The following is a 14,584-nucleotide window of genomic DNA, read 5'->3' on the forward strand; positions in this document are numbered from 1 at the left end:
CAAAATAATCTTAGTAATCTCTCAAAAAGCTTTGTGTATCTGGATCCTAAGATGTCTAGAGTGACCCATTAGCCTGGGGTTGATTGGCTAGAACAAATAATGGCACATTTTCTTCTCCATTTGCTTCTGGGTAATACGATTGAATCTTGACTGCTGTTCTTGTATGCCAGATCCAAATTTTTGAAAAAATAAAATTCCCTGGTTGGGGAGAGGGTCAGGTTGGAGGTGGAGCAGGTATAAGGGGTGGGGTTTGTAGTATAGGGGAGTTGCCTGGGGCCCTGTTCCTGGGGCATTGGGTGGGGTTGCCTCAGGCTCTGCCCCCCAGGATGGCCTTGGGTTGGATCCCTCTAAGTTTGTTATCCTCAGGATATGACTGCTGCTGAACCAGAGAATTTGCTGAATCTTGGGAGGTCAATATTGTGTAGCAGCATTACCAACAATTCTACTGCTTACTAGGCTGTTAGAAGACATTTGGGGTAAATTAGGGTTAAATAACAGCACAGAATACCATTTGAGAACCAGGACCAGTGACTGTAAAGTTTATGGGATGGCAGGAAACTTGCCCACCCCTGTGATAAGAGGACGTCTGGCTATCTAAAATGCTGGACCAGGGTGTATGGGGGGGAGGTCCTGGGAAGGCTGGGGCTTACAGTACTGTTCCTAGACTGCCTGAGAAGGCCAGGGCTGGCTATATGCTCCCTGACCTCCTGGGAAGAGAGGCAGGGTGTTGAGCACAGTGAGCGGGTAGAACAGGCCTCAATAAAATAATTTGATTGGAATTTACATATTATCCTCATATTTCAGTGTATAATATGTAGAATGGGATAAACAATTGGATGAAATTTTAGCTTGAATTGACTTCACTAGTGCTTTTTAAGTAGCTTCTTGTAAAATTAGGCAAATATCTAAATAAATTGATATACCCCAGAAGACATCAGCATAATCCCAGGCTACATGTGCCCGTGACTGATAAGCACTGCACTGAGGTATGTTCCATAACCTATAGGTAGAATGACATGGAATGTCGGCTGCTTTGTGGAATCATTCTTTAAGTGTGATTGAAGGTAATATAATCTTTTTAAGGAGGACTTTTCGTAGGTTAGCTATAAAATTAGCTACAATTCTGTCAGTGGACAGAAAATCCAGCACTGGGAAACTCTGTCTTGTAGAGGTGAACTTGTTTCATTTAAATATTTTGAAAGTGAGACATTTTCTTTTTGCCCGTTAACATGGTACACATGGTGGGCACTCCTCTCTAATATTCTTTCACGTTAGCTTATGAAAGGAAAATAGGTATGACACCTTTCTGTCCTAGTAAAGTCTATGAGCATTTTAGCAAGTCTGTTCAAATGACTCCATCTTTACTGCTCAAGTCTATGGAGATTCAACTTGTCTCCATTATTGACTTTGGATATTCACTCATCTGTTCCATTTCCATATTCTCTTTTAAAGCATATATCTACTCATCCTTCCCCCTGCAGATTCTATGGCCATTCTGTTCTTTCTTTTAATATGTTCTGCAGCCATAAATAAATAAAAGGCAGGTCGTGTATGGTTGACTCCACAGGAGAAAAAGGGAATGTACCCAAAGCAATACCCAATGCTCCTTCACCCCACCAGCCACCAAACCCCTCCACCTCCACTTTCTTTCAACAAGGTCTTGCTGTGTTCGGTGCTCTCTTACAATCAACAGACTACAGAAGAGCCTCCACTTTAATTTAACAGACCTCAGTGTGGTGGAGAAAATCCATGCAAATACAAAGTAAGTGAACCGACAGGCTCAGATTTCAGACTACAAGTAATAGCCCAGCATATACATTAAAAACCCCACTTATTATTTTGGATGCCTGCCCAGGTCGTGATGGGGAAAGCTTGTGAGTTAGCTCTACTGCCCTAGATCAGGGCTCTGGTTCAGCTCCTCTGGGAGGGTTGGGGGTGGCCTGCCCCAGAGCCAGTGGCAGACAAGGACCAATGGCTAATTCGGGCATGCCTGAGATGAGATTTCAAAGGCCAGGCCAACCCACACCCTTTCATGCTCGTTGCTCTCCGTGGTTGGGCCCCTCATTCTGCCCTACCCTGACACAAGCCCGGCAGAAAAGTCCCAGCCACCAAACTACATTTCCCAGGCTGCCTCGCGGGTGAAAGCCAGCACCATGCCTCTCCATTGGCTGCTCCAGTGCCAGCCGCCAATCAGAGGCGGGTTTGTTAGTAGGCGGACTAGAGAGAGTTTGTGTAGCTGTGGCGGCTGTGCTTCAGCCTAATTAGGGGGACAGAGCGGGATAACCTTCTCCAGCTCTGTCGGCATGGGGAGCAGCGAGAGCAGCTACGGGAACAGGAAGGTCTCGTTCGGGCTGGATGAGCAGGAGCGAGTGCGGGTCCTGCAGGGCATCAGGGTGAGAGGGGCTGGGGATGAGGGGCTTGGTGAGGGAGGGGAACCTGGGATGAGGGGGCTGGGGATGAGGCGTTGGGTGGAGGCGGAGGAGGGTGAATGGGGAAGAGCGGCAGGGTGGGGAGCAGGGCTGAGGAAGCAGGGAGTGGGTGGGAAAGCAGGGGGGAGGTGCTGGGTCAAGGGAATGACACCCAGCCATAGCATTCTTGCCTTTATAGTGACAGTCCTTATCCCCTGCCCGACCCAGAGCTGTCGAATGCATCTTATACTCTCACTGCCTGTGGGAGGTTTGACGTCAAAGGCAGGAGTTGGCTGCTCAGGGAGCATCCAAGGGAAGAGACCATCACCCTTAATAAGTATCTCCTGGGTACTTAGGGATTGGTGCAATGTAGACATGTAGGGAAATAGGAGTTGTTGCAAGTGAAGATTAGATGCCTTTCCAGAAGTGGGGTGTGTGGTGGGAGGGCAGTTAAAACTGGAGCTCAGGAAGGAGGCCTCATCTGCCTCATGATTTCACATTAAAGAGGTAGAGTTGGTGATATCACTAGTTTGCATTTTTCTTTTGTTTCTCTGTGTTCTTATCTCTCTTGTTATTCTTTTTCTGTTTTTGTTTTGCTATTTTTCACTATTTGCTTTTGCTATTTGTATTTGTATCTGTCTATCTGTTTAGCCCAAGGTGAAAGGGCCCTTTGAGTGATACCGGATAAGCCTGTCCATGTCTTTCCAGTCACAAGGATCATAGTAGTGTTGTTTCAGATTCCTCTTGCAGACCTTTGATACAGAAGGGAACCTGCTGCTTGGCTGGGTTTAGGGTTCAGTTCCGCGTATCAACTACACGGCAAAATGAATTGCTTTGTTAGTTTTATGTTGTTGCCCAGCTGGATGGTGGTGGAATTAGAGAAAATTGTTGATTCATGATTATTAGTCCTTCCATTGATCTCTGGGCATTCAGGCTAAATGGAGGAGCCCCAGTATTTGTCATTATAGGAGCTTCCACTAAATGAACAGAGGTCTCTCTAGCACATTCATTTGAATTGCAAAGCTGAATCTAGACACAAGATTTTATTAAAAGTTTTTATTATTTATTTTCTCATTTTTGGAATTTTAAGAGGATTATTTTATTTTTTACGAAAACTTCAGATAACTTATAGCTAGTGTGGACAGTTAATTTTCTTTCAAGGAAGTATATTCACTTCTCAAGAGTTGTTTAATTTTGTCCTTTTGTCACTAAAACTTAATAATAATTATGTAGGATTTTTTTTTTTTTTGGCAGTACATGTTGTATACCTTGAGCTATATTCCATGGGATCTGTTGATAGTGTATTGTGTGTGTGTGTTTTTTTTTATTTATAGTGCAGTTAGAAAGAAGTAATGTTGAAGACCTAAGACGAAACCAACAAAATCACAATATGTAACGAAGATGTTAAAATGCTGCTTATTTTTGGCACTAGTGAGAAAACTAAAATCTATGTTCTGATGTATGTTCCAAAGTATATCATTGGGAGTCTGACCTGGACACAGAAATTGAGCACCCTTTAATTTCCTGCATTAGGGAGGAGTTAACCTTGCCTATGTCATCAAAGGCAAGGGCAGAAAGACAGAACTGAATTCCCAGAAAAAAAATTGGGTTCATTTTCTACCTTTCCATAGTTCTGTGCGCAACTATGGGATTGGGAAATAAAACTTGAGTTGGGCACACTCATTCCTTCCATCATTACAGTAAACCGCTACTTTATGTGATTTTGACATACTCATTAATCGTATTAACACAAATGTCGAAATCCTGGACTCCTGCTGTCCACTTCCCCAGTTGGGGGAAGCAGGCAGCTGCAGCCTGGGGGGGGGGCGGGGGGAGCACGGCTTCCCCCAGCTGGAGGAAGCTGTGGACCTGCTCCTTTCAGTGCTCCACTGTCAGCTCCAGTGGTTGGAGCTGGTGGCAGAGTGCTGAAAGGAACATAAGAACATAAGAATGGCCATACTGGGTCAGACCAAAGGTCCATCCAGCCCAGCATCCCATCTGCCGACGGTGGCCAATGCCAGGTGCCCCAGAGAAGGAGAACAGAAGACAATGATCAAGTGATTTATCTCCTGCCATCCATCTCCTGCCCTTGTTCTGAAGGCTAGGGCACCATACTTTATCCCTGGCTAATAGCCATTTATGGACCTAACCTGCCAAAATTTATCAAGCTCTTTTTTAAACCCTAATAGCGTCCTGGCCTTCACAGCCTTCTCGGGCAAGGAGTTCCACAGGTTGACTGTGCGCTGTGTGAAGAAAAATTTCCTTTTATTAGTTTTGAACCTACTACCCATCAATTTCATTTGGTGTCCCCTAGTTCTTGTATTATGGGAAAAGGTAAATAATTTTTCGATATTCACTTTCTCCACACCATTCATGATTTTATATACCTCTATCATATCGCCCCTCAATCGCCTCTTTTCCAAACTGAAAAGTCCCAGTCTCTCTAGCCTCTCCCCATATGGGACCCGTTCCAAGCCCCTAATCATCTTAGTCGCCCTTTTCTGAACCTTTTCTAATGCCAATATATCTTTTTTGAGGTGAGGAGACCACATGTGCACGCAGTACTCAAGATGTGGGCGTACCATAGTTTTATATAGGGGAAGTATGATATCTTTTGTCTTATTATCGATCCCTTCTTTAATAATTCCTAACATCCTATTTGCTTTACTAACTGCCGCTGCACATTGCGTGGATGTCTTCAGAGAACTATCCACTATAACTCCAAGATCCCTTTCCTGATCTGTCGTAGCTAAATTTGACCCCATCATGTAGTACGTGTAATTTGGGTTATTTTTTCCAACATGCATTACCTGACACTTACCCACATTAAATTTCATTTGCCATTTTGCTGCCCAATCACTCAGTTTGCTGAGATCTTTTTGTAGTTCTTCACAATCCCTTTTGGTTTTGACTGTCCTGAACAACTTGGTGTCATCTGCAAACTTTGCCACCTCACTGCTTACCTCATTTTCTAGATCATTGATGAACAAGTTGAACAGGATTGGTCCCAGGACTGACCCCTGGGGAACACCACTAGTTACTCTCCTCCATTGTGAAAATTTACCATTTATTCCCACCCTTTGTTTTCTGTCTTTTAACCAATTCCCGATCCATGAAAGGATCTTTCCTCCTATCCCATGACCACCTAATTTACATAAAAGCCTTTGGTGTGGGACCGTGTCAAAGGCTTTCTGGAAATCTAGGTATATTATGTCCACTGGGTGCCCCTTGTCCGCATGTTTATTAACCCCTTCAAAGAATTCTAATAGATTAGTTAGACACGACTTCCCTCTGCAGAAACCATGCTGACTTTTGCCCAACAATTCGTGCTCTTCTACGTGCCTTGCAATTTTATTCTTTACTAGTGTTTCTACTAATTTGCCTGGTACTGATGTTAAGCTTATCGGTCTATGATTGCCAGGGTCTCCTCTAGAGCCTTTTTAAAATATTGGCGTTATATTGGCCGTCTTCCAGTCATTTGGTACCAAAGTGGATTTAAAGGATAGGTTACAAACCACTGTTAATAACTCCGCAATTTCACATTTGAGTTCTTTCAGAACCCTTGGGTGAATACCGTCTGGTCCTGGAGACTTGTTACTATTCAGCTTATCAATTAACTCCAAAACCTCCTCTAATGTCACTTCAATCTGAGTGAGTTCCTCAGATTTGTCACCTAAAAAGGCTGGCTCAGATTTAGGAACCTCTGTAACATCCTCAGCCGTGAAGACTGAAGCAAAGAAATCATTTAATCGCTCCGCAATAGCACTGTCTTCCTTGATCGCTCCTTTTATATCTTTATCGTCCAAGGACCCCACTGCTTTTTTAGTGGGCTTCCTGCTTCTAATGTATTTAAAAAACATTTTACTATCGTTTTTTGAATTTTTGGCTAGCTGTTCCTCAAAATCTTTTTTGGCTTTTCTTATTACATTATGACACTTAATTTGGGAGTGTTTATGTTCCTTTCTATTTTCCTCACTAGGATTTGACTTCCACTTTTTAAAAGCTGCCCTTTTCTCTCTCACTGCCTTTTTAACATGGCTGTTTAGCCATGGTGGTTCTTTGTTAGGTCTCTTACTGTGTTTTTTTTATTTGGGGTATGCATTTAAGTTGGGCCTCTAGTATGGTGTCTTTAAACAGTTTCCATGCAGCTTCCAGGGATTTTAGTTTAATTACTCTACCTTTTAGTTTCTGTTTAACTAGCTTCCTCATTTTAGTGTAATTCCCCTTTTTGAAATTAAATGCCAGAGTGTTTGACTGCTGCGGTGTTCTTCCCAACACAGGAATATTAAAAGTTATTATATTGTGGTCACTGTTTCCAAGCGGTCCAGTAACAGTTACCTCTTGGACCAGATCCTGCGTTCCAGTCAAGACTAGATCGAGAATTGACTCTCCCCTTGTGGGTTCCTGTACTAGCTGCTCCAAGAAGCAGTCATTTAAGGCATCAAGAAATTTAATCTCTGAATCCCGTCCTGAGGTGACATGCACCCAATCAATATGGGGATAATTGAAATCTCCTATTATTACTGTGTTTTTTGTTTTGATAGCCTCTCTAATCTCCCTGAACATTTCAGCATCACTATCACTGTCCTGGTTAGGTGGTCGGTAATATATTCCTAATGCCATATTCATATTAGAGGAATGAATTGTTATCCATAATGATTCTATGGAACATTTTGATTCCTTTAGGATTTTTGCTTCATTTGATTCTATATTATCCTTCACATATAGTACCACTCCGCCACCTGCACGACCTGTTCTGTCTTTCCGATATAATTTTATATCCCGGTATGATAGGGTCCCACTGATTGTCCTCATTCCACCATGTTTCTGAGATGCCTATTATGTCAACTTCCTCCTTTGATATGAGGTACTCCAGTTCACCCATCTTATTAGACAGACTCCTAGCATTTGTGTAAAAGCACATTAAAAAACTACCACTATTTATATGTCCGCCTTTCACAGACACGTTGGATTTTTTTATATGTGATTGTTTCACATCTGATCTTGCCCATATATTATTTCCCACGTTCCCTATCTGACTAACTTCTAGGGAATCCCTATCTATGGAGCCTCGTGTAAGAGAAGTCTCCGTCCGATCCAGGTGCTCCCCCGCACCAATCGGCTTTCCCCCACCTCTTAGTTTAAAAACTGCTCTACGACCTTTTTAATGTTTAATGCCAGCAGTCTGGATCCACCTTGATTTAGGTGGAGCCCATCATTCCTGTATAGGCTCCCCCTACCCCAAAAGTGTCCCCAGTTCCTAATAAATCTAAACCCCTCTTCCCTACACCATCGTCTCATCCACGCAAGGAGCAGCTGCGGGGCTTCCTCTGACTTCCACTACTGCATGGCTTCCCCCACCACTGGTGGGAGGAGAGGGGAAGCCCGGGGGAGCCCCACAGCCCCAGTGGGGAGACAGGAAACTGACCAGATGCTGTTGTGCCTGGCTCCTGGGGACTCTGAGGGGGGTGGGGAAAGCCCCTCAGCCCCCCAGGAGCCAGGTGCAGCAGCGCTTGGTCAGTTAACCAGCTCCTGCAAACAGCCAGGAGCTGGGAAACTGACCAGGCACTGCTGCACTTGGCTCCTGGCTCTCTGTGGTTGAGGGGGATCCGGAAAAGTGACCTGACGCTATTGCACCTGGCTTCAGGTTCCTAGGGGCTCAGAGTAGGAAGGTGGTGTACCCCTTCCCCAACTTATACAAAATTTGAGTTACATAGGGATTGCGAGGAATGCAACCCCTGCATAACTGGGGGTTTCACTGTATTGTTTTGTGGAAAACTCTGCCTCGAATTATAGCTTGTTGTTCAGTTCTTTGTCTAGTCTAGCCTTAAGACTCAGTTACTGGAACTCTATCACTTCCCGGTATGATGTATTTTCTAAATGTGATTTCAGCAACAGATAACTTGATCTGAAATAATGTTTTAAAATAGCATAACTAGCAGAATGTTGAAGCCAGATTTAAAAATAATTACCTGTTGAAAACTTGTCTTAATTTTTATTTTATACTAACTCACTTAACCTCTCCTCAACAAATTGCTGTAGCTCTCTGAAGATGTAGTGAATCGAATGAAGGAAAGACCTCAACTTAAAGGGGACCAGAGACCATCTTCCTATTCGTCTTCCTCAACCTATGTCACTGCATCATCACCACATGCTGCAGAAGGGAAGCCCAAGTCTACTACAGGTATTGCCAGTCTGGGCAGTGTCCGCAGGGTGAATGTACAGATTGGGAATTCATATTTTTGCAAGAATGTTGTAAGGTAACTAGAATAGTTGGGTCCTGGGTTCTGTTTCTGGCTCTGCCAATGAAACTTTATGACTCTAAACAAGCCATCTGACTTTTCAGTGCTTCTCTGTTTTCCCGTTTTGTCAAATACTTGTGTGACTTCATTAATGTTTGGTAAGGCTCTTTGGATACCGGGTGCAATAGCAGTCCTGAGTATTACAACCATGCTCCTAAAAGGGTATCGCTTGTATCAGCTCCTTTCCATGGACGGGGAATCTGCCATACATGTCTCATGTTAATTTGCAAGATCAGAAAGGAAAAATTTCATGAGCAGTTACTGGCTGTTACCAGAAGTAGAAGAGGACACACTGGCACAGCTTGGGTATTTTGCTACGTGACTTTATGGCTTGTTTTCTTATTCAAGTCAGCTGACTCTTGTTTTCCTCTCTGGTGCTCAAATATATATCATTGGTACGGTTGTCACTGATTCTATGAAAGTCCTAAACAATAACAGAGTGATGCTGGGGGTCGTGAACCATTCCTTTGCAGCCAGAGACCAACATTCATTTGTGACCCAAGCCTTGTTTAAAAGTGGGTTTAGTGATGCCTCATCCTTTTCCCTGTCTGTCCCCAACCATTTTATAATTTGATTTCTGTTTGGGAGAGGCTGGTGATGGAATAAGAAAAGATGCAGCAGGCATCTCATGATGTGATGGTAGTCAGTGGTTCCCCCCGCCACACAGTGGTCATTCACTTTTATTCTTCTCTTCAGGAATCCATCCACCAACTGCCAGTAGCTCTGAACAGAAGCTCTCTGAGGCAGAGGAGGACCTATACAAGAGGTAGGAGAACACCTGACTTTCTGTAAGGAGACTCGTGCTTTCTTGGCCACATGAATGCCCTATGTAATGGTGTATTCTAGAGTTTAATGGGATCATTGTATGTGTTATTGCATATTACAGTGTTTCCCAATTTTATTTGGCCACGGAACCGTTTTAAAGTCGAAAGAATTTTGCGGAACCACATTCTCAGGCTCTGCCCCCTATCTCCAGGCTTTACCTGCCTCAGCCCCCAAATCCACCCCCATCCTGCAAACTGCCCTGCCATCCCCAGGCTTAACCCCTCTCAGCCCCAAACCTGACCCTGGGACTAACCCATTTGTGGCATTGGCTCGGGAGTCTATGCCAGGTGGCCACATGCGCCCAACAGAAGGAAGGCTGGTGTGGAGGTATTCTGCTGGCGGGGTTGAGCTGACCTAGGCCCACTGGAGGGATGTGGCTGCTTGGGTAGCAGGGTGAGTGAGGGGCTCTTTGAGGCTCCCTGCTCTGCTGCTGCTGAAATAATGGAACTAAATTCAGTTGGTTTAATGGCCAGATTCCTTCCGATGCCCTGCTGGCGGTTAAATCAACTAAATTTAGTTCCAGTATTTCAGGGGCTATTGTAATGGAATTTTCCCCTGGAACCCTCATTTTCACTTCAGAAAACCATTTGGAAAACACTGGCATAGTATGTTTTCAATGAGGTCTTAATGTAGGCAAAGGCCACTGGGTGTCTTTTGTTGAACGAACATGTGACTCTTAGGTTTTGAGACAGTAACAGAGCTGGGAACCAATGGGAAGGTGTTTATAGAAATGTAGGCAGGAGGAGTGAAGAATGTTTTCCTCACCAGCTGTAGAAAATCATGTAAGACATAAAATATTTGTCCATTCAAGCCTAAAGTTGGGTCTACTTGTTTGTTCTTTTTGGGGAAAGTGAAAACTCCTAAGACTTCTGTGGTTGAGTCCTTGAAGAAACTTCTCTCCAGACTTAAAACTTCTTCATCAGTTTAACTGGGCATAGGAGTTAGAATCTCTGTATTTATACTTGAAATAATGTTTATCTAGACGTACAGCTTCTTCTCTCCCTGGAGCCTGCTCTACTACACCTGGGGGTTGCCTGCTTTTTGCATTTTGCTGTGGGTTTTTCCTGTATGGGGCATTTTGTCTTGCCAAGATGTCAGTGTAGTAAAGGCACAGTGAGAATTAGATGAATTACAGTATGTGAAATGTGGTCCTTGCTGCATTTCCCCGCAAGAGTCTCTACTGCTTGCCCCAGGGGTGGGGACAATAGGAGCTCCAGCTTCCTTATTGCTGAAGGGTTGTCTATTGTAAAACTATTACCATATGTTTTTCTAGCTCTCTAGCTGCCTATTCCTATTCTTTTTTTGCTCCATTAGCATTCTCCTGAGTTGATGCTTTCTCTGCATGTCACACAGGTCCAGTTTCTGGGACTATGACAATGAGTCTTCTTTAGTGCTACTGTTGATTATTCAAGCTTATAAAAGTGGTGCATTGACTGCATTATCCTCAGTGTTTCTGATGTGCCTAGTGGACTTGGGGAAGTTGGTTTGGCTCTACTATTTAAAGAGGTGTTGAAATCAGAATTGCAGATAGCCTTCACTCCTGGCTCATCTGTTTCTGGACAGATGCTTTAATGAATGCTGCAGAGAAAGAAAGAAAGTGAGATAGGAGTCTGCTGTCTCTTGTGTGCTAAAGAGCCTATCCTTCTGTGCGTGCAGAATTTTCCAGGTCTGAGTGGCAGTTACCTGGGGTATGTCTGCACTGCAAAACAAACAAAAAAAAAACCCTCTGAGTCTCAGAGCCAGGGTCAACTGAGTTGGGTAGCAGGGCCAAAATTTCAATGTGGGCGGCAAAATTTTGGGACAGGGAAGGGTCTCGGAGCCTGGGTTCCAGCTTAGGCTTGTACATGTACACTGCAGTTTATAGCCCTCCAGCCTAAGTCCAGGTCAGCTAACCCATTGCCAACCACAGTCATGTTGCATTCTTTTATTGCCAACAGATTGCAGACATATCTATAGGTGCACTATGTTTGCTCTGTAGTGGTCGTTCAGATTCAGGTGCTTAGACTGTTGACATCTCTCAAGGTTGCGTCCCATACATCAGTCACCCCACTTATATTACAAAGGGCTACTTCTGCCTCACGGAGCAAATATGTAAGGTGGGACTGGTCTATTTGCTCAAGAACTTCTTCTAAAGGGTAAGAGCTAGGACCACCAAATGTGGTATACAGTTTCCTCTTACCATAATTTAAAGCAGTGTTTTGGCTGTGCTAGGAAAAGGGGATGTACCTGGAATGGGATTGCTTCTCATAAAACCCTATAGAAAAAAGACAGAATCACCAAGTAAAGTACAATCCTCACAACTGACATGACTGAGTGAATGTTGAAAAAGACTGAACCAAGATGAGCCAGAAAAATAAGATGAACCTAGAATAGGATTGCTCCTCAATAAACCTTACAGAAAAGAGATAAAATGGATAAATTTGGATTAGTACTCTCTCTTTTGGCATAGCTTAATCTAAGTTTAAGATTTGCAAACTAGAAGAAAACATTATTGGAAACCAAATTACCAACTTTTCTCTTTTGTTTAAAACCCAGTGAAAGAAAAGAGTTTACAGGGTTAAAGAAAAAATATATACTTGATTGAATTTCCATTTAAAAATTTTTCTAAAAAAATTAAATGGACAGATTTTAACAAATTTTTAAAGAAATCTAAAATAAATATTAACTTAAACAACTATGCATTTCTGAATAATACAAAAATTTAAATAAAACATTTACATTTTCCTTTCATGTGTTTTTAAAAAAAAAAACAACAAAAAACCTTAATTGAGTTAAGGACCTGAGCAATGCCAGATTAATTTGTTAGTTTAGCTGTATAGACAAACATCTTGTTGTGTGGCCTGCACTTTATTTTAAATCCGCTTTATATATTGTTTGTTTGTTATATCCTTTTCATTCATTGTTTTGCGGTGACTGTTGGGTATTTAAGAGCCAACCCTTAACTGAACTGTAGTTTTATGTATTTTGTGGCTACTTGTTTCTTGAATTGTTCATATTGATCTTTCAAGTCAGCTCCTGGTGCTCTAGAATTCCCATGGAAGCCCCAGAGTTGTGAGTAGGCTTTGTCCCAAGTAAATCACACCACTCTGCCTGTTCTGGTCCAGGGTAGAGCAAATTATCTGTGAACTCTGCCAGCAGTCCGCTGAGCATCCTCTCTCTGCCTTTGTTTGGCACTGATGCAGGTATGAGCGAGAGCAGGCGCTTGTCCAAGAGGAGCTGCTTCGGCTGGCCAAGAAGGAACGGGAGGCAGCCAGCGAGCATCTCAATACAATCCTCCAACGGGAGAAGAACACCACCTATGAAGAGAGGCGGAAAGCAGCTCAGCTGGTAGGTACAAAGCAACATATTCCTAGGCAGGAGGAAAACCTGATATCTTTCCTCTTTGAGGGATCAGTTAAATGCCATTATTTGCGTAATGAGTTCAGTAACTGCTGCTTGGTCTGAAGCCCATGGTAGTCATCACCTCATCATTCTTCACTTGCTTTTTGGCTTACACTACAGCTGGCAAGTCTGTCATGTAACTAATCTCTAGGCTGAGCTTGTACGAGAATGGTATAAATTTGACTACATGCAAGTGGGAGCATTGTCGGTGGGAGAGTGGAGATGGCAGAGAAGAGAGCTTGCTGCAGCCATAGGGTTGTGGGAGATTAGCACAGTGGCAGCCTATGCTGGATGGATCTTTGCTAAGCTACTACATGTGTGAAATGGGCGTTTTGATGTCTGTATAGGCTTGACCTATCAGCTTTACTGCATCTGAACTGCTGAGTAAAGTTACACGGACATCTGAATAGTGAGGAGTAGTATCTTACAAGAACCGGCAGCTTGTTCTGAACTGTGATGGCATGAGCTGACTCTTTATAACCGAGGCAACCATATCTCCCTGTCCCAAAGGGGGGGGGGGAGGGGCAGGAGGGGCTGCTCCTCCAAGTCCCAGGGAACCAGGAAGGAGGCGGCAGCTGCCAGAGATCCCCCGGAGCTCCAGGAAAGTAGCAGTTGCCCATGCTCCCACTGCTTCCCCAGGGCTGGTTGGAGGGGCAAATACGGGACAATGAATACCTTTTAAAAAATAAGTTGGGATGCCTTTATGGCATCCCAAATATGGGACTGCCCTGCCCAATATGGGACAGATGGTCACCTTTTTTGTAACAAATGGTGTTTTACAGAACGCTGGGGTTCTGCGAAGTGAAAATAAGGGTTCCGTAAGAAAACGATCAGGGGTCAGCAACCTGCAGCTCTGGAGCTGCGTGTGGCTCTAAGGAATCTTTTGTGGCTCTGGATGCTGCTGCTGACTCCTCTGGGGCTCCTTGTGCTGTCGCTGCTGAAACAGTGGAACTAAATTGAATTGGTTTAATGGCCAGCAGGGTGGTGGGAGGGATACAGGCATTAAACCAACTGACTTTAGTTCCATTACTTCAGCAGTGGCAGGCCAGAGAGCCCCTCAGTTGCAAAGTAGCTGGCATGTACGCAGTGGGGGTGGGGCAAGGGGAGCCAGTGGCTATCCAGAAGGGGAGCCAAACAAGTTCTGTGGTTCCTGCATCATCCTCGCCTTTCCTTGGCTGTGACTGGCATCTTGCTTTGCTATAGGGCAGCCAACGAAATAGGGCCCTCAGGACTAGAGTCGGAGGAGCAAGGGTGACTAAGGTAGATTTGTTTGCCATGTTGGGTGAGGTAACAGGAGGAACTAACTTGGGCAGAGTTTGTTCAGGTGGGGTTAGGCTGGGGGCCTCTTTGGGTGGAGCCAAGTTGGGGCCGAGGCAGGTTAATCCTTGGGGGTGGTGAGGCGGCAGGTTTGGGGTTGAGAGGGGTTAAGGCATATATAAGACTGTTATTAGGGGTTCTGCAAAAAACTTTTGAGTTTAAGAGGGTTCTGTGGCCAAATAAATTGGGAAATGCTGCTTTATAACAATGTGAGGATAACGCTTGCTACAGTGAAACTGGTCCTCGGTATCAGTAGACACCAAGGTGGATATTTAGACTAGTTCATGAAAAGTCATGCACTAATTATGAAAATGACCATGTCTTGTTGAGGGAGGGAACAGGGCTGGAAAT

At 44.0% G+C, this 14,584-nt stretch overlaps 1 protein-coding gene across 5 annotated transcripts in view; it reads left to right on the forward strand.

Moving 5' to 3' along the window:
* The first annotated feature begins 2,232 nt into the window (after positions 1–2,232).
* CHCHD6 (coiled-coil-helix-coiled-coil-helix domain containing 6) overlaps positions 2,233–14,584 on the forward strand; it is a 184,896-nt gene continuing 172,544 nt past the window's right edge. For all 5 annotated transcript variants that reach the window (XM_075005244.1, XM_075005247.1, XM_075005246.1 and 2 more), the window contains exons 1-4: positions 2,233–2,393; positions 8,451–8,592; positions 9,407–9,476; positions 12,718–12,862. In XM_075005244.1, the coding sequence (XP_074861345.1) occupies positions 2,304–2,393; positions 8,451–8,592; positions 9,407–9,476; positions 12,718–12,862 (447 nt within the window). In that variant the 5' untranslated portion in view covers positions 2,233–2,303. The remainder of the gene's footprint in view (positions 2,394–8,450; positions 8,593–9,406; positions 9,477–12,717; positions 12,863–14,584) is intronic.

The sequence above is a fragment of the Carettochelys insculpta genome, chromosome 11, assembly GCF_033958435.1.
Source record: "Carettochelys insculpta isolate YL-2023 chromosome 11, ASM3395843v1, whole genome shotgun sequence".
In the NCBI taxonomy this organism is placed as follows: Eukaryota; Metazoa; Chordata; order Testudines; family Carettochelyidae; genus Carettochelys; species Carettochelys insculpta.